At 37.7% G+C, this 21183-nt stretch overlaps 1 protein-coding gene and 1 long non-coding RNA gene across 2 annotated transcripts in view; one reads left to right on the top strand and one right to left on the bottom strand.

Moving 5' to 3' along the window:
• The window catches only part of LOC126251551 (echinoderm microtubule-associated protein-like CG42247), a 569483-nt gene that overhangs the window by 522411 nt on the left and 25889 nt on the right, over nt 1-21183 (top strand). The window contains 2 exon segments of the mRNA XM_049952063.1: nt 3115-3297; nt 10096-10191. Of these exon segments, the coding sequence (XP_049808020.1) occupies nt 3115-3297; nt 10096-10191 (279 nt within the window).
• The window catches only part of LOC126251552 (uncharacterized), a 46893-nt gene that overhangs the window by 22696 nt on the left and 3014 nt on the right, over nt 1-21183 (bottom strand). The window contains exons 2-3 of the long non-coding RNA XR_007545755.1: nt 19984-20095; nt 9910-9991 (exon numbers count right to left, since the gene is read on the bottom strand). This is a non-coding gene — a long non-coding RNA (uncharacterized LOC126251552). The remainder of the gene's footprint in view (nt 1-9909; nt 9992-19983; nt 20096-21183) is intronic.

The following is a 21183-nucleotide window of genomic DNA, read 5'->3' as shown; positions in this document are numbered from 1 at the left end:
TCTGGTATGTCATAACAGTAAGGAATGGTAGACACTAATAAGTTTGTGTGATCAAGCTATGAGATCACCTTTACTAAATCATGGAAAAAGTTGGTTTTATTACGACTGTGATTCACTCCTGCAAAAAAAAAAAAAAAAAAAAAAAAAAAGAACCTGCATTGTCATGTTTCAAGTCCCCAGTTAGTTCAAATGCTCCTTCCACTACATTCCCATTTGGTTTACACTCCTCTAAGGACAGGTTTATTAATTTCAGTACTTCCTGTCAAATGTACCAGTATTGAGGGTAGCATAAGATAACTTGAGAATTAACAAGTCTGGATAAGATGTGACACACTTTTCATAATTAAATTTACATTTATGGCTAAAGTTCAGTAAATCATGAGTGACATGATGACTTACATCACTTGTGAATTTGACAGAATTTTAGTTGAGGTGCATACATTTCCAAAACTAATAGCCTAATAGGTTATACATTTCCTCAAATGACAATTCTACTGGTTCTACTAAAGCAGTGAGTTTGCACAGATAAAAAATCTCAGGTTTACCACAGAAACAAGAGACTTTTGATGCTTTGAATATCATGCACAGAATGACTGGAAATGCTGATGAAGTTGCCTTGGCCTCATCATAAAGTGTAAAGAGCGGGAACTCAGACGCGGGTTGTAGGACCAGCACAGTCAGTATTATGGGATGCTATTGTAGCTGCAGATGCCAGTTGCGCAGGAGTTGCTAGTCTCCAAATTGATGTTAATCATTTTTGCTGGCTGTTCAATCAGCTGTTCCTGCTGCTTTTTCTGCAATACCAGTTCTTGCTGTACAAGCTCTAGTTATTGGTGATTTTCTTGCTTCTACTGTTGTAAAATTTTTACCTACAGTGGATCCATAATGATGCAAACATTAAGTTCAGATATCCTCATTGCCAATGTTCTATCCTTAATGTGGTTTATTCTCAATAACAATATACAGACCACAACACACAATACATAGATCAGCACTCCAGAATCAAGTAGCAAGCAAGTCTGTAGTCTAATCAATGACCATGGTGATCGCTGATAATATTTGTAATCAGTGGTATTCACAATCATGACACAGGGCAGAAGCAAAGTCTTCACAGAGATTCAATAACTCTCGGTATAATACAAAAAGGAGTTATCCAGTCCAGTAAAACAATTTACAAGAAGCTCCCACAAGGGGCATTGATAAACATCTTGTATTCAAGAAACCATAAACCATAATGTATATATTTTAAATGAATTTTTAGAGCTATAAGTTCTGTATGAGATTAGTTATATTATAAATGTTATAATTTGTATGCTATTGTATGTAATATTGTATATCTTATATGTATACTGTCTGCAGTACTGCATTTTTTCTTGAAACCTTGAATTAAAATTGTAGGTATACTTTGTATGTGTATGTTTGCAGTATTGTTTCTTTTTCTTCTCCTTTCGAACATATAATAATGTATTATTTGTCTCAGCCTACATTACAATACAACAATTGTACTGAATAGGACAAATAAGACAGTCAATAATAACGGCAGTTGAGCCAGCACAATGCTGAATGGTTAAAAGTGAATAAGATGTGAGGTCCGCATGTTAAACTTAAGATGTTCGATTACAAGAGTTGTTGTCCATGTCAAGCTTGGTCACCAATCTCACAGTTTGCATACCAGAACTACCAGTGCTTCTGCCGCTATTACTTCAGGACTGCTGAAGTTGCTATCTCTTGATATCAGCAAAAAAAATGCTAACTTCAGCTTCCTTTGAGCATTAAAGTTTTTCTCATTGTCTTGACCTGCTGATGGGACTGCTAGCATAATCTGCATACTTTCACTCAATACTGTCATGTGGCATAATCTGAAGCAATGCTGCTGAAATCCAAATAGTGTTTATTCCTTATCAGTAGTGCCTCATTCTTAAAAAGGATGTTTCAGTACTGTGACCTTCGAGGAGATGTTTTTGAAATTTAAACTTCTCAAAACGTTATTCTGATGCTTTTCTAAACATTTTAAAAATTTGAAAACAACATTTGTTTTACATAGCTTCAACCACAGTGAAAGTTCTATCATACCACATGTCAAAATCTGTGGTGCTGATTTTTCTCTTGTCAGAGGTACCAGTACAGTATACCAGTGCATATCATCACAAATCAAGCACTGCTTATATGTATGCAGTAAGAATATTATGCAAAGCTGTTAATCAAAGCTCTTAAGGAAGCCCCTTCAAGGACCCTGGATTCACTCAAATGCTGTTACATTACTCTTTCATTGTATGAGGGGTAATATTAACAGTGAATTCAGGATGAATTGTGAAACTGATGTCCATAATATTACAAGGAATAATAATGTCCAAATTGAATATGCATCCCTATCTAGGCTTCAGAGATTGTGGGATTTAAAGTGTATGATTCACAAAAAATGAAAATATAATAGTGCCTGGATGAACTTTTAGCTAAATCAGTGGATGGAAAGTATTTTTCTAAACTGAACCTCATGTATGCTCACTTACAACTCTCTGTAGATGAGCCATTACAGATAATTTCTTTTAGACTCTGTCAGTGTAACAGGCTCCCCTTTGTAATCTCAAGTACCTTCACAACATTCCAAATGTTTCTGGAACAAGTAACACAACATGCAGTTCAGCGTGCTAATTATCTTGATAATGTTATTATGACAGGAATGGACCAACAATATCATTTGAATGTTTTATTCTGGTGTAAAGTCTTTAACAGATTACTGTACTATCTGACATCAGGCAGAAAATTGTAAGTGTCACAAAATTCTAAACTAAAATAGAAGAGCATCTTATTGGCCAGTCCTAAATTAATCAGAACATTTTAACTTTCTGGAGTAAATTTCAGACTGAACTATTATTCGTATCAGATGTATTTAAGTAATTCCCATAACTATCAATGTGAGTAAATTAACAGACGTTATAATCTGTTCTTTGTATAATTTACTGAAGTAGCCTAAGCTAGTTGATTTGTCTTGACTTGTTCAGCATATTTGAGGGCTCTATTCCATGATGGGTTTTGGAACACAATGTATGAATAAATCAGTGAATGAATAAATTAATGAGTGAACTAATGCATATTTTATTAATATTTATTTAGCGGGAGATGTTATTGCTGTTGGCTCCCAGAATGGCAGCATCTACCTGTTCAGAGTGAGCCGAGATGGATTCTCCTACAAGAAGTCAAACAAGATCCGGGGAGCGCAGCCACTTATTCAGATGGACTGGAGCACAGATGGCAACTTCCTGCAGACTGTGACTGCTGATTATGACCTAACTTTCTGTAAGTCCTTGTTTTCAGAAAGTCAGCTACTTTTATGTGTGGCCCATTTCCAATTCCAGGAAAGAACTCTTCACCTTGAACCTCTTCTTCAGTTGTTATAAATAGCATTTTATGATCTTTCAGTTATTTGCTTCTGTTTTAATTTGGTGCAACATAGGGATACAGAAAAATGGAGCACAAAAGCTCCCTGATGGCAATGTGGATAGCATCAGTAATTTATTCTCCTGTGTTTGTAGTGCTAACAAGATCTGACAGTTGGTTTCATGGAGCTGAAACAGTGTCTTTGAAATTACTCACACATATCATAATCTCATGAGTTATTAGGATAGGTTCATATTGTTCTATCTGGTAATGACAATAGAAATGTCCTAGATGTAGTACTTTTTATTAAATGCTTCTACAGTTAACACATGTGCCATTGCACCCACTGAGTCAGTGGAACTCACTTCACCTGTTTTGGGAAAACTTGCTTTGTCACATGTCAAGAGGAGGCAAATGCAAAAGGGGAAGGGGTCTAATAATTGATGCCAGTTCAAATGCATGGCAAATAATGGTGCCCCTTAGGGAAATGGCAGCAAGTGACAGGAAGGAACATCAAGTTCACTCTGTGTCCACGCCTGGGGGCCTCATTCAGCCTGTTTATGAGGCTATTCCAGCAGCCATTGAGGGAACAGGTTAGCCAACTGCAGATTGTGACACACTCTGGAACAAATGATGCCTGTCATCTGGGCACCAAAGTCATACTTAGATTATTCCAGCAACTGGCAGAGAAAGTTGTGAAGACCAGCCTGGCATACAGAGTTTCCACAAAGCTTACAATTTGCAGATTTGTCCAAGGAACTGATTGTGGCCTTCGTCTCCTGGTTCCAACTGGAAGGACTGAACCAAAGACTGAAAGTTCTGTGAGAAACTTGTCTGTGACATGCTGCACTTGTGCCATAGTGTTGAAAACTGTAGGGTCAGATGTGCACTCATATCAGAAACCATTACCCAGGTAGCTTACTGTGTATGGGGTGCAATTGAAGGGGTTTTAGTTTATGTGACTCTCCATCGAGTCAGGTAATGCCAGCTGTAAGAGATCTAGAAGTGTAGGATCCAAAATAATGCTCCCCACAGGTGGTAGCGTTAAAATCATAGTAGTTAGCTGCTGAATCATTTGCAACAAAATGCCAGAGTTTCAAGTGCTACTGAAAATCAGTGAAGCTCATGTAATGCTGGGAACAGGAACCTGGTTGAAACCTGAAATTGATAGCTGTGAGATTTTTGGGGAAAATAAAAGTATATGTCAGAAGGATAGGCTAATGGGAAATGTCTGTAGAGTATTTGTCATAGTAGACAAGAAACTCAAACCCACCAAGATAGAAATTGAGGCTGTATGTGATTTTCTTTTGGCTAGACCCATCATCAGGGGTGGGCATAAAATGGTAACTGGATCCTTCTATCACCCACCAGATTAATCCCCTGATGTAACCTAAAACTTTAGAGAAAACATCAGTTCACCTGTACATAAGTTCCCCCATCATTCTGTAATCATCAATAGAGACTTTAATCATCTATTTGGAAGATTACAGTTTTATTAGTGGTGTGTATGACAAGATATCCTGTGAAACATAACTAAATGTTGCCTCTGAAAACTTACTAGAACAGATAGTTCATATGCTCATTCATGATATAAATATATTACATCTAATGGCAACAAATAGACCTGACCTCTTTGAAGATGATCACATCAAAACTGATATTAGTGACTTAACCATGCACTTGATAGATTAGATAGATAGGAATCCAGTAGAACAGACCATAATAGGAGAGACCCTCCATTATAGTCACTGTAAAGAAACTTTTAAAGAAGCAGAGACTACTGCATAACTGGTGTAAAACAAAGCATAGGCCTATAGATAGAGACGCTGAATGAAACATGTTTGTCTGTCAAAAGAGCAATGAGTGAAGCCTTTGATCTTTCTCAATACTTACAGAAATCCCGTTCATATGTAATAGCTGTTAGTGGCACCAAAGTTAATGCCCAGTCACTTAAGAGTGAGGCAGGAACTGAAACTGAGGGAAGCAAGGGTAAAGCTCAAATGCTTAACTCCTTTTTCGGATGTTCCTTTACAAATGAAAACCCATGAGAACTGCCCCAATTTAAGTCTTGTACCACTGAAAAGATTAATGATATAAGTGTTAATGTCAGTGGTTTTGAGAAACAGTGAAATTGTTAAAACTGAACAAAGCTCCAGTGTCCAATGGGATCCCTATCAGATTCTATAATGAATTTGTAGTTTAGTTAGCCCCCGGTTATAATAAAAATCTTTCATAGATCCCTCAACCAAAAAACTATGTCCAGTAGCTGGAATAATGCACAGGTCACAGTCATTTACAGGGGTAGTAGAAGTGATCCAGAAAACTACCATCCAATATCATTGACATGAATCTTAGAGCATATTCTATGCTCAAACATAATGAAGTGTCTCAAACAGAATGATTTCCACCATGCCAGTCAGCATGGATTCTGTAAACATCAATCATGTGAAACCCAACTTTTCTCACATGACACATTGAAAGCTTTGGATCAAGGGAGACAGGTAGACACAGTATTTCTTAATTTCTAAAAAGCATTCAACTCAGTACCACATCTACACTCGTCAAAAGTACAGTCATCTGGAGTATCAAGTGAAATTAGTAACTGGATTGGGGATTTTTGGGTAGGAAGGTCACAGCATGTTATCTTGGATAGAGTGTCATCATCAGATGTTGAAATAATGTTGGGTGTGCTGCAGGGAAGAGTGTTTGAACCCTTTCCTTTTCATGTTGGGGATTAATGACCTTGTGATAAATATAGAACCTCAGACTTCTTGCCCTCTGTCTAATCTGCAGCACTTCACTGTCCACACCCTCCACCCTTCCCCCTCCCCACCCCAGCCTCCTCCTTACCCCCACCCTGTTGCCACTCCCATCATGCACCAGTGCTGTTGCTTGCAGTGTAGTTTCAGTTGCCTGAGACTTCAGTCGTGCATGGGAGTTGCGTTTGCGTGACTCTGTGTGTGTGTGTGTGTGTGTGTGTGTGTGTGTGTGTGTGTGTGTGTGTGTGTGTGTGTCTATTGTCGATGAAGGCTTAACTGGCTGAAAGCCATAATTGTGAGAGTCTTTTTGTTGTGCCTATCTGTGGCTCAGTATCTCCGCTATTTGGCGAGTAGCAACTTCCCTTCTCATAATATTGTTATATTCCATCCTGGATTTTCCATTGTTTGAGGTTGCTATTAATACAGTCTTCCAGGTCATTAACATACAACATGAACAACAAATGTTCCAACAAATTTCCTTGCAGCATACCTGAAGTTACTTCTACTTCAGTCAATGACTTTCCATCCAAGGTAGCATGCTGCATCCTTCTTTCCAAGAATCCCTTGAATGGGCCACAAATTTTGATTAGTACCCCATATATTTGTACGTTTTTTAATGAGAATTGGTGTGATACTGGGTCAGAAGCTTTCTGTAAGTCAAGATATACTGCATCCACTTAACTGCATTGATTCACAGCTTTTAGGATGTCATATGAGGAAACCCTGAGTTACATTTTGTGTGGCCGCTGTTATTGGAATTCATGCTGGTTGGTATGGAGGAGGTTATTCTGTTATGGACACCTCTTTATGTTTGAGCTCAGAATACATTCTAAAATTTAAAAAGAGTCTTCCAGTCACTAGGCATGGATTTTTTATTCAAGGGATCCACAATATATTATGGTTAAAACTGGAGCTAACTTAACTGCAATTTTTGTGTAGAAACTGATAGATTCCCTCTGGCACTGGACCTGTGTTTAAATGTAGTGGTTTTAGATGTTTCTTAGTGCCACTGATGCTAATATCTGTATCACTCATCTCTGCAGTGATATGAGAATTAAACTGTGGCAGTAGCTTTGTAAAGGAACATTCAAAAATGGAATTCATCATTTCTGATTTTATGTTGCTACCCTCACTTTCAGTTTCTGTGCCATACATGAGTGTCTTAGGCATTAAGTTGGTACCACTAACAGCCTCTACAAACAATCAGAATTTCTTTGAGTTTTGTGAAAGATTTTTCAATAATATTCTGCTGCGGTAGTCTCTGAAGGCTTCATGTACTGTTCTTGTGACAGCCACACATGTTTCATTCAACATCTCTCTGCCTATAGTCCTCTGCTTTGTTTTTGGCCTACTGTGCAGTAGTCACCCTTTCTTTAGAAGTCTCTTCACAGTGGCTGAATATGATGGAGGATCCCAATTTATTGCAGTCAGCTTATCAGGTGTTGATCCATTTTTTTACTTATGGGACATTATTGGAACAAGTATGGGCAACACACACTATCACTCACTAAAGTTACTCTAGCGAGACACTGAAAGTGGATTATTTGTGCACAGAGTATAAATCACAGATTGGACATGTATCACAATATTGCCCAAAGCAGCTTAATAGAAAATATTACCACAACTCTGAAACAATAAGGAATCAAAGATGACAATATTTAGGGAAAAATAAGCATAATACTATAATTTCCTCATTCAGAAACATAGAAGTTGTGTATTTTTGTCATTCACAATCCATTGTAGTACCAACAAATTCTTGTGTTTGTGACTCTAAATGCTCAGAACATTCCAACACATTATTTTACAATGCTTCCTCAAACTAAAATAGTACTTAGTTACACAGATTTGTTTTTACATGCAATTAAATAACTGCATATACAGAGCATTTTCTAATGCATTAGCTACCAGCTAAAGCATAGTCTGCCGCCATCCTTAGCTATGAATGAACTTATGTGATCATTCTATTTTTTATTCATACAAAGTGTTACATATTGATATTTCTATGACTTGAATAATATTGTTATGAACTATAATACGTAGCTACACAGTAATGCAGAATATCAATATCATGTGATGGAGAAAAAGTACAAAACTCCACTACCAAAAGTTCTGGACTTGCCTTCCAGTATAGATATTCTCATTATTATAGGCTGAAGTGCCAAAGAAACTGGTATAGGCATCCTTATTCAGATACTAACAAAGAGATAGAGGGGCTGGCCAGTACTTAATTCAGCTCAGTACAGCCGATACACAAAAAACCGAAAATTTACGTTCCTAGCTTTCAGAACAAATGTTCCTTCATCAGGGAGGAGAGAGGGGAAAGAAAGGGAAGAAGGGAAAGTAGATTCAGTTACTCACAACCCAGGTTATGAAGCAACAGGGAAAGGAAAACAGGGAGGGTAGCAAGGATGGAGGCATGGTTGTCAGTGGGAAATCCATTAATCATTTACATCCTTATTCAAACAAAGAGATACACAAACAGGGAGAATATGATGCTGCAATTGGCAACATCCATAAAAGACAACAAATGTCTGGCACAGTTGTTAGATTGGTTACTGCTGCCACAATGGCATGTGGTGTTAGTCAGTGCACGAGCGATGGGACACAGCATCTCTGAGGTAGCGATGAAGTGGGGATTTTCCATGTGACCATTTCACGAGTGTACTATGAATATCAGGAACCCAGCAAAACATTAAATCTCTGACATCATTGCAGCTGGGAAAAGACCCTGCAAGACTGGGACCAATGACAATGGAAGAGGATTGTTCAACTTGACAGAAATGCAACACTTCTGCAAATTGCTGCAGATTTCAGTGCTGGGACATCAACAAGTGTCATTGTGCAAACCATTCAATGAAACATCATTGATATGGGCTTTCAGAGCCAAGGGCCCATTCTTGTACTCTTGATGACTGCACAACACAAAGCATCATGCCTTGCCTGGCCCCATCAACACTGACATTGGACTGTTGATGATTGGAAACATGTTGCCTGATCAGACGTGTCTCATTTAAAATTGCATCAAGCGGACCCACATGTGCAGGTAGGGAGACAACTTCATGAATCCATGGACCCTGCATGTCAGCAGAGGACTGTTCAAGCTGGTGGTGGCTCTGTAATCATGTGGAGTGTGTGCAGTTGGAGTGATATGGAATCCCTGATACATCTAGATATGAGACAGGCGACATGTACGTAAGCATCGTATTTCATCATCTGCATCAATTCATGTCCATTGTGCATTCCAATGGACTTGGGCAACTGCAACATCCCACATGTCCAGAACTGCTACAGAGTGGCTACAGCAACCCTCTTCTGAGTTTAAACACTTCCACTGGCCACCAAACTCCCCAGACATGAACATTATTGAGCATATCTGGGATGCCTTGCAACACGTTCTACAGAAGAGATCTCCAACCCCTTGTATGCTTACAGATTTATGGATAGCCATGCAGGATTCATGGTAACAGTTCCCTCTGCACTATTTCAGACGTTAGTCAAGTCCATGCCTCGTCATGTTGTGGCACACCTGCATGCTCAGGGGAGCCCTACATGATATTAGGCAGGTGTACCAGTTTCTTTGGCTCTTCAGTGTATATTATAGGTAATATGCTGGTATTATTCTCTTCTTGCCTGAATAACTGATCAAAGGTATTACAAGAACATTGCTGACTCAAACTATGAGGGGCCAGAGATCTTGGTGTCCAGAAGTTTTTATATCTTTCACTCCTTTTCTCTAAAACAAAGTTTTTCCATAGGAAACAACTTCACTTACTGAACTTTACAACCACATAGTGCTTTCAGGTTCCTTCTTTACAGACCTAACATGTTGTAGGTACATTAGCATAGCAGCAGATCTGTAAAATTCATATTCATTGATCATGTCTTACAGTTTTCACTGTTTCATTCCATATGAAACAAATCTGAAAGTTTTCTAGAGTAAAATGTCTTTTTCTCTAAGGGGATGTGAAAAGTTTGACACCAGAGAAGAGTGCTGTTGCCATGAAAGATGTGAAGTGGTACACTCATAATTCCACTGTTGGTTTCCTGGTTGCAGGTAAGCTCACTTCAAATGAGAACTCTTTTTCTTCCACTTTAGCTTTTTTAATATTTTAAAATATAAGTATTAACTGGAATTTTTCATCTTTTTTTGGGAAGTCTAAAACCTGTACCAATAATTGATGAACTATCATAGTTACATATTTACGTTAACAGACTAGCACTTACATGAAAGATGAAATCATTTGCGAAAAGATCTGTATTTAGAATAGTTGCTCCAAAACTGGGGGGATATGTGTGCTGAGATTTATAGCAGTTATGACTTTAAAAATAAAATGGACAAATGATCTGAAGGTTCCACACAAACTTAATTGTGTGTCCATAAAATAATTTGATAGGTAAAAGAATTTACTCACTAAGCAGTAGCAAGAGGAAATGCACATAAAATTTAAGGAAATGCACAAGCTTTCAGAGCCAGTGGCAGGAGGGCTGAAGGAGAAGGAAGGGGGATGAAAGAAAAGGAATGGTTTAGTTTAGGAAATGAGAGAGTTATGGAAAGTTTTTTCCAAGCTGTGGAGAGTTTTTCCATAACTCTTCCCTTTCCCTAAACCTCCAATCCTTTGCTTTCATTCCTCTTTCTGCTCCTTCAGCCATTTTGCCAGAAGGAGCAAATAGCTTCAAAAGTTTGCATATTTCCTTAACTTCATTGGGTGTTTTCTCCTGGCACTGCTTGATGAGTAGATCTTCTATCTATCTATATTATATTTTCAAAAATAGATTTGTTTCATTGATTTAGTTATGTATACATAGCACAACCAAAGGTTTTGATGAGTGAGTTTGTGAGTATGTGACATAAATGCCATAAGTTTTGACAATGTTAACTTAGAACCTTAAATATTTTTATGCTGCCAAGGGACCATAGACTTTAGTATTTAACATAAATTTCAATTTGATACATCTACTCATTTCTGAAAAAAGGGGTCACAACAGACTGACTGACAGATGGACAACAAAGTGTTCCTGTAAGGGTTCCATTTTTAAAAACTGAGGTACAGAACCTTAAAAGTGAACTTAAAAATGCTGACTGCAGTGGTGCATCCTTCAACTTGGTAGTTTATAATCACTTAGAGGTGTTTGCTTTATAGCGTAGGTTTATCACAAGTAAAACTGTATATCTGAATGTTTTAAGCCAACTTTAATGGTGTAGCAGATTTGTTAATGCAAGTGTATGTCTTGTTTCATGGCAAGTGCATTATCACTGAATTAACTGAGCACATGTTATTAATTTTTATAAAGTTCCAGTTCTCTATTATCACAGCAGACTCTTCCTTATATGTGTATCAAAAAGAAAATTTGCTTGTGAAAAATATAAATTATGAGACAGAATTGCTACCCACAACTTACCTTCAAAAGACAAAATTTTTAGTATTGCCAATAGACACATAAAAAAAGAAACATGAAACAATCCAAGTTTCTGAAATTATTTGTGCCTTCTGCAAGGAGGAAGCAGAGATAGGTAGCAGAAGGTTAAAAAGAAAATGGTAGGTAACTCAGATACCAAGGTGACAGGTTGTAAAACCAAGGGGGACAAAGATGAAGAGAGATGACGATGATGATGTTTGGTTTGTGGGGCATTCAACTGTGCAGTTATCAGCCCCCATACAAAGTCCCAACCTTTGCTCAGTTCAATCTTGCCTCTTTCATGAATGATAATGAAATGATAACACCCAGTCATCTCGAGGCAAGTGAAAATCCCTGACACTTCTGGGAATCAAACCTGGGACCCTATGCTCATGAAGTGAGAATGCGACTACGAGACCATGAGCTGCAGACATGAAGAGAGAGGCAACAGAGAGAGCAAGGAAATACATTAGTAAGCACTCTACCAGTTTCAGTTCTGAGATGAGGATGACACAGAGAGAAGCAAAAATATATTAAGTGGAACAGAAATCAAATAAACAATATAGTTCAGACCAAACAGGAAAAGGAGATAAGGGAAAACAGTGAAAGAGAGGGGATGGAGAGTGAAATGGAGAATCAAAAAGCAGTAAAGTAAACAATAAGACATGATAAAAAATGTAAATAACGAAGACATAAAAAATAATGAAAAAAGTGATAATAATTTAAAAAGAGAGGGTTGCAATAGTGTGTTAATGGAGGGTACGACCAGGAGGAAGATGTCAAGATATGCTATATGACCAGTTCCAATATCAGGAGTTGAGGGAACTTGTATTGATTGTACAGAGACAGATAACCCATGTGGTGCAGCAGAAACTCACTCTTTAGTCTTGCTGTAGAGTAAGTTCAGCAGCAGGGTACTAGGTGTTTCCAAGACAAACAGTTCATCCATGCCCATTCATGTACCAGTTAAGTAGTAATTCAAGATTAATCCACTGACTATGAATTCTTTGACATCAGCTGTATTAGGTATTGTTCTACTACCCAATACTGGCATGAAAATTTTCTGCCAGGCTGAGACTCAGACAGATACCCCACTTGTCACAAGCAGTCACCGTAAAAACTTCGGACCAACCCAAACATCCAAATATCATTAAATCATAGTTCATAGTTCAGTAGTGGTGTTTCCTGAACAAACACTGTGGAGAGTATACACGTTAGTTGGTAAATAACACATATGATTTCACACTGCCTTTTATATTGTAGGATTTACCAGTGTGTACACTCAGTCTGTACCTCTAAATCTACATCCACACACATACTCTGCAAGCCAGTGCATGGTGCATTGTGGAGGGTACCTTGTATCACTACTAGTCATTTCCTTTCCTGTCCCACTTGAAAATAAAGCAAGGGAAAAAACTATTGTCTATATTCCTCTGTACAAACCTTTGCTTCTCTTATCTTAGTGATCCTTGTGCAAAATGTACATTGGTGGCAGTAGAATCGATCTGCAGTCAGCTTCAAATTCTGCTTCTCTAAATTTTTTCAATAGTGTTCCATGAAAAGAACGTCATCTGCCCTCCAAAGATTCCCACTTGACTTCACGAAGCATCACTGTAATACTCACATATTAATAGAGCTTACTAGTTAACAAATCTAGCAGCCCACCTCTGAACTGCTTTAATTGTCTTGCTTTATTATGAGATGGTGAGGATCCCAAACACTCACACAGTCCTTAAGAATATGTCACACTAGTGCTGCAAATACTATTTCCCTCACAGATGAACCACACTCTCCCAGAATTATCCCAAAGAATTAAAGCCAGCCATTCACCTTCCCTACTACCAACCTTACATGCTTGTTCCTTTTCACATCATTTTACAGCATTATGCCTAGATATTTGATCATCATGACTGTGTCAAGCAGTACACTACTAATGCTGTATGTGAACATTATGGGATTGTTTCTTTCCTACTTACAATTTTCTACATTTAGAGCAAGCTGTCACTCATCATACCAACTATAAATTTGTCTGATGTGACTTACCGAACAAAAGTGCTGGCAGGTCGATAGACACACAAACAAACACAAACACACGTACGAAATTCAAGCTTTCACAACAAACTGTTGCCTCATCAGGAAAGAGGGAAGGAGAGGGAAAGACGAAAGGATGTGGGTTTTAAGGGAGAGGGTAAGGAGTCATTCCAATCCCGGGAGCGGAAAGACTTACCTTAGGGGGAAAAAAGGACAGATATACACTCGCACACACACACACATATCCATCTGCACATACACAGTCTGTCTGTGTATGTGCGGATGGATATGTGTGTGTGTGTGTGCGAGTGTATACCTGTCCTTTTTTCCCCCTAAGGTAAGTCTTTCCGCTCCCGGGATTGGAATGACTCCTTACCCTCTCCCTTAAAACCCACATCCTTTTGTCTTTCCCTCTCCTTCCCTCTTTCCTGATGAGGCAACAGTTTGTTGTGAATGCTTGAATTTCTTGTGTATGTTTGTGTTTGTTTGTGTGTCTATCGACCTGCCAGCACTTTCATTCAGTAAGTAACATCATCTGTGTTTTAGATATATTTATCCCACGTGGAATGTTTCCCTCTATTATATACAACTATAAATTTGTCTTTATAAGTCATCTTGTATTCTCCTACAGTCACTCAGCATCAACAGCTTCCTGTGCTCCACAGCACTGTCAGCAAGCAACTACAGATTGCTGCTCCTCCTGTCCATCATATCATTTATCATAGAGAACATCGCATTATTTATTTTAGAGAGTAAGAACAATCCTGTCACCTCCACCACAACTACCCCACAAATCTCATTCAAAAAAACTCCTTTTGCACAACATTATCTTTTTCACGCTCAATCTAAGATATCTCTCACTCATTGATACCAAGTACAACACCCTCAGTGGCATTGTAGCAAGAAGGAAGTACTTCTCTGGTCGGTATCACTAACATGGTGTCTTGCTGCTTCGTCGCACAGTAGTAGCGCTCTGTTGCCAGGTTCCATGTAGGTGGTAATCCTGCTGAAGTGGAGTGTTTAGGGATGCCAGTTGTTAATTTTCAACAACGTTTGTACTATACTTGTTTTAATACAGAAATTGCTTTGTCACACACATCACAGAATCAGCATTTGCAATATGGTGGCTCTGGACTGTGCTGTTATATTTGACACTTTACACACATTAACACCGTTTTCTGACTTGACATGATACACTGCCCCTGGCATGTGGCGTTCTTATAACTAATAATTTCACTTTATATCTTATTTAACATCTGAAATATGCACTCGTGACCACTCTTTTAGAGCCACCCCAGTTACTTGACCGTGTGTTTTGAGTGGCTCCTCGTGACTAACTCGTCCTGTCTTCCCAAAGGACAAGAGAGAGGCCCCCTTTCTCCCTCAACCAATAAGGACACTTCTCTCATTTTATCTTTCAGCCAATGGGCGTTCAGCTCACTGTTGCTAGGTGGGTCTGATGTCACGTTTGCAGACATTGTGACAGAAGTTTGTCTCAGATTGTAAGATCCTACTCCCGAATAGTCAGATATTGTCCCTACTAAGGTTGCACAACATTGCCTCCTATGATTTCATCACTAATGCTCCTTGCTGATGCTTAATTGTCGAATGTACATGTAGCCTAGCTGCTACTGAGCATTCCCGATTGCATAAATGTGCCTAATACTTTTCTTAAACACATGAAGAGAATGCACATATGCATTACACAAGAACTTGAATGTAACAGTAATTACTCAGCCAAGACTATTATCATGTTCTCAAGTCAACTTGAAATGAGATCCTCTCTCCGTGATATCCTCCCCTCACCACCTGCTGTCACCTTTTATCACCCAACTAGCCTCCATAATATCCTTGCCGAACCATATGACTTTACCAGACCGTTATCCTTAGCCCATAGTTCTTACTCCTGTAGTTGTCTCCCCCAGTGTAAAACCTGCCCCATGCGTTGACCCACTACCACCTACTCCAGCTCAACCACTGGTAAATCCTATAATATCAAAAGCAGAGTAAATTGCAAAACCATGGTTTATCAACTACTGTACCTCATGTCTTCTGCACAGTGTGTTGTATAGAAACAACCACTACTAAAATGACTGAGAGCATTAATGAGCTAGAAGAAGCCTTGGGCCACCCAGCACCCAGTTCCTGAGCATGCTCTACAGCATGACGCAAAGAACCTGAGTTCCTGCTACACCAACGGATGCCAGTTTTCCATAATTTCAGATATGGGAACTGGCTCTCAGACATATCTTCACATCCTGACACCCTCCTGGACTTACTCTCTGTTAACACAAAAATCTCTCCCACATGCCCACTTTACCTATTATTATTATTATTATTATCATCATCATCATCACATTTTTTCACTATTATTTTTTGGTATATGTTTTGTTTATTACACCTTGTTATTTTGTTTATTGCTTTTTACTTTTCTGACTTCATTCTCCATCCCCCCTTTCTCTTTCATTGTATTTTCACATGTAAATTTTTTTTCAGTTTTTTCTTCATGTTCCTTCATTTTTTCTTCAGCAACACTACTCATTTCATTTCTTTTTCCTTAATCCATCTCTATTTATCACTCTGTCATCATCTATTGATTGAATTGGTGCAGTGCTTATTAATATATTACCTGCAACCTATAGTCTTACCCTCCCACCCATCACTATTAAAATTCTCTGTCTAGAAAAGTTTCGAAACCTTCAAGAAGCGTAAGACAAACAAAAGAGAAACTTTTTACTTATATTCATTTTCTCTTCTTGTTTTTGTTGTTGGCTCTACTTACTGCATCTAGGGGTACATTCTTGCAGCTGAAATTTTGATTTATAATGTACTTGAGGACAATATTGTGGAAATGGAAGAGGATGTAGACGGAGATGAAATGGGAGATAAGACACTGCGTGAAGAGTTTGACAGAGCACTGAAAGACCTGAGTCGAAACAAGGCCCCGGGAGTAGACAACATTCCATTAGAACTACTGATGGCCTTGGGAGAGCCAGTCATGACAAAACTCTACCATCTGGTGAGCAAGATGTATGAGACAGGCGAAATACCCACAGACTTCAAGAAGAATATAATAATTCCAATCCCAAAGAAAGCAGGTGTTGACAGATGTGAAAATTACCGAACTATCAGTTTAATAAGTCACAGCTGCAAAATATTAACACAAATTCTTTACAGACGAATGGAAAAACTGGTAGAAGCGGACCTCGGGGAAGATCAGTTTGGATTCCGTAGAAATGTTGGAACACGTGAGGCAATACTAACCTTACGACTTATCTTAGAAGAAAGATTAAGAAAAGGCAAACCTACATTTCTAGCATTTGTAGACTTAGGGAAAGCTTTTGACAACGTTAACTGGAATACTCTCTTTCAAATTCTGAAGGTGGCAGGGGTAAAATACAGGGAGCGAAAGGCTATTTACAATTTGTACAGAAACCAGATGGAAGTTATAAGAGTCGAGGGGCATGAAAGGGAAGCAGCGGTTGGGAAGGGAGTGAGACAGGGTTGTAGCCTCTCCCTGATGTTATTCAATCTGTATATTGAGCAAGCAGTAAAGGAAACAAAAGAAAAATTCGGAGTAGGTATTAAAATTCATGGAGAAGAAGTAAAAACTTTGAGGTTCGCCGATGACATTGTAATTCTGTCAGAGACAGCAAAAGACTTGGAAGAGCAGTTGAATGGAATGGACAGTGTCTTGAAAGGAGGATATAAGATGAACATCAACAAAAGCAAAACGAGGATAAAGGAATGTAGTCAAATTAAATCGGGTGATTCTGAGGGGATTAGATTAGGAAGTGAGACACTTAAAGTAGTAAAGGAGTTTTGCTATTTAGGGAGAAAAATAACTGATGATGGTCGAAGTAGAGAGGATATAAAATGTAGACTGGCAATGGCAAGGAAATCGTTTCTGAAGAAGAGAAATTTGTTAACATCGAGTATAGATTTAAGTGTCAGGAAGTCGTTTCTGAAAGTATTTGTATGGAGTGTAGCCATGTATGGAAGTGAAACATGGACGATAAATAGTTTGGACAAGAAGAGAATGGAAGCTTTTGAAATGTGGTGCTACAGAAGAATGCTGAGGATAAGGTGGGTAGATCACGTAACTAATGAGGAGGTATTGAATTGGATTGGGGAGAAGAGGAGTTTGTGGCACAACTTGACTAGAAGAAGGGATCAGTTGGTAGGACATGTTTTGAGGCATCAAGGGATCACAAATTTAGCATTGGAGGGCAGCGTGGAGGGTAAAAATCGTAGATCCAGAAGGATGTAGGTTGCAGTAGGTACTGGGAGATGAAGAAGCTTGCACAGGATAGAGTAGCATGGAGAGCTGCATCAAACCAGTCTCAGGACTGAAGACCACAACAACAACAACAATGTTCTGAGTTCCTGAAGATGGAATAACTGATGAAGAATTATCTGTTGCTATGATTTTTTTTTTTTTTTTATTTTATCCCATTTCTAAATCACACTGACTGAAATTCAAATGGCTCTGAGCACTATGGGACTTAACATCTGAGGTCATCAGTCCCCTAGAACTTAGAACTACTTAAACCTAACTAACCTAAGGACATCACACACATCCATGCCCGAGGCAGGATTCGAACCTGCGACCGTAGCGGTCGCTCGGTTCCAGACTGAAGTGCTTAGAACCACTCAGCCACTTCGGTTTTCACTTTTGTACAATTTTCACTTCTATCACACCAGAAATTACAGTATTAGTGACACACTCAAAGACACATCTGATTCCATCAGAGGCATGGACCTTACATTCTGCGATGTTAATAATATTCTAAAGAGTTTACAAAGCAAAAGAGTTTACAAACTTTCTTAACAAAATAAGCACCTTTGCTAAAATATATCATCATTTTGTAAATTAATCCAGAAGTAAATTTAATAATTAGCATTAGATTGTGCAATTCATAATATGAATTTTTAAGTATACCAGAAATTTCGTAATTTCAAATATTTTTAAAAGAAGTGAAATTTTAACTGTTAGTACATATCAAATGTAACACATTAATTTCTTTTTACACATTTTAGCCGGAGATATAATACATCATATACAAAATCATATGAAGTTCATTCAGTTAAGCAGCTGATATAGTGTTCACCTATGCAAGAATTGACAGTATACATGGTATTGGTTATGTTTATAAAAAAAAGGTAATGTTAGGGGAGGGTGATTCATTATAATATCCTCCTCACAAAATTTGGAAACAGGGTGTTCACAATATTTTGCAACAGACTATAAGGTTTGCCAACGGTGCGCAATATGATGTCCAGGATAGTAGATAGATGTATAGAAGTATCTGATACATAACATATTACAGAAAATGTAAGAAAAATGTATACTATACAAATCATAATCTGTACATATATCAGGATATGGCATTCAGTTTCTCAGATCTGTGGAACATACTATCACTAGACAAATAATTCAAAGTCAAAATTACAACATTACACCACTAAACTACAGAAATAATTACAGAGACAATGCAAATTACTAGAATTTATAAATTTTAAGTTAAGATCTATACAATCAAACCCTCAAAATTTTCAAAAGAGAAGAGAAAAAAAATTTCAGAGCCTAATGTACAACTCGAAAAACTCACAACAATGGATACAGACCAGAAGAATATGTTCCATCATGAGCAAGAATCAATCAGCCACACAAACCAGAGTATTCAAGGATATATTGACTCATGAAGGAACATAACAATGGAAAAATATTAGGACCAGAGTTTACAGTGTGGGGACCAAGCCAAGAATCCAAACCATATCGGCTAAAAACCAGCAAAAAAAGTTTTGACACAATAAAATGAATAAAACTCATAATCATATCAATAAGTCCAATTATGCAAAGAGTATTTGTGAGAAGCATCTAACTTCAATGGCTGTATGCTCTCCTTAACACACACACACACACACTCTCTCTGTCGTGATGACCAACAGAGCTAAGCATGAGTTTTTCCACAATACAAGTTCCAATCAAATACTATTGCAATATTCAGGATAAATTCAGGTAAACATAATCATAAATTGCTTTGAATGATGACACAATTCAGTAGCTTGAGAACCAAAATCAGTGTATGAAAGCAGACATGTATACATCTTATTATATTGCCCATACCAGTAAATATCTTCCACGCTAACCTACATACATAGAGACCTAGAAGATTCACCTACAATTTAAAAAAAATACATACTGATTTAAATTGACATAGTTATTGGAAAGTCAGTCCCCCAATTAAAAAATAAATAAATAAAAATTAAAAAAGAACATGAATTTATGCTGAATGACATTGTCTTTAGCAGTCTTGGTTAACAATTCACAAATATCAGACACAACACAGTCAACAGACGCTAGAGTATGTTACCCAGCACCCACAATCTCTTGCAAGATGAAGCAGGGTACAACCATACAGCAGTGTGGGGAGTGGATCTGCCCACATCTTTCAACTTCCTCCATAGAGTTATCATCACATGCTCCAATGGATAGGTAACTTCCTGCCCAGCATTCACATCAAATCCTGAAACATTGTTTTGAGTACTAAATGTGTTGTTCAATACCCCCTTCGCATCAGTTATATGGGATTTATGTCAGGTGAAATTAAAGTGTTCACACAAGAGACATTAATGAATAAAGTTAATGCAATTAAAAGAATTGACTAATAAGTTAATACACACAGATATTCTCAGATACTATTCCTAATCTTTACAGTACAAATTATGAATATTGTCCCATTTCAAAACTGTAAAAAGATCTACTTATTTAATCTCATGAAATATATGTATTAAATTCTAAAGTACAAGTCTATTACAGAACACAACTATATAGTGTCTCATAGATTTTAACTCATTCCACAGATAAGACAAAACTTTAAAAATCACATCATCTCACATACTAAAACTAAATTCCAGACAAACAAAATTATGGAAAAAGAACAAACAAACAAAAATTAGATACTTATGGATCACGTCTATATGCTCTCAGTTCAGAGATATTGCATAATCCAAGCAACTTCTTAGATTTTGGACACACAAGTCTGTATCCATTAGGATGTGGATTTTCAAGAACTTCAAATGGTCCAATATAAATGTCAAAAAATTTCTTTATCTCGGATGTCAACACTTTAGATTTCTCTTTGGCTTTCACCAACATGAAATCTCCTACTTCAGACATAGAAAATCTACCTTTGCCATCATGTCTCTGCTTTCTTCTATCCCCCTGTTTTTTCATCATCTCCCTAACACATTCTTCCCTCTCTTGTGGAGACAGAATTTTACATGGTGGAAACTCAACATTTTTAGAAATGAAGTTAGCTTGTCTGTGATTAAACATGATTTCAAATGGTGAAAAACCTGTTGAAGAATGTTGTAAGCTGTTCATAATATCTTCAAAATCACTGACATAATCTATCCAGCTGCTATGATTCTTACTACAATATGTTCCAAACAGTCTTCCAATCTCTCTCATATATCTTCCTGCAGGGTTACTCGAATGATGGTACACCGAGGTTAGAATATGCCTTATTTTTACAAGATCAACAAAATCTTTCAAAGTTTGTGATGTAAACTGAAAACCATTATCAGATAAAATTGTTTTATGGATACCCAT

Source organism: Schistocerca nitens, chromosome 4 (genome assembly GCF_023898315.1).
Source record: "Schistocerca nitens isolate TAMUIC-IGC-003100 chromosome 4, iqSchNite1.1, whole genome shotgun sequence".
NCBI classification, from domain to species: Eukaryota; Metazoa; Arthropoda; class Insecta; order Orthoptera; family Acrididae; genus Schistocerca; species Schistocerca nitens.
The sequence above is the reverse complement of the archived record's forward strand: the minus strand, read 5'-3'. Positions and strand labels throughout refer to the sequence as shown.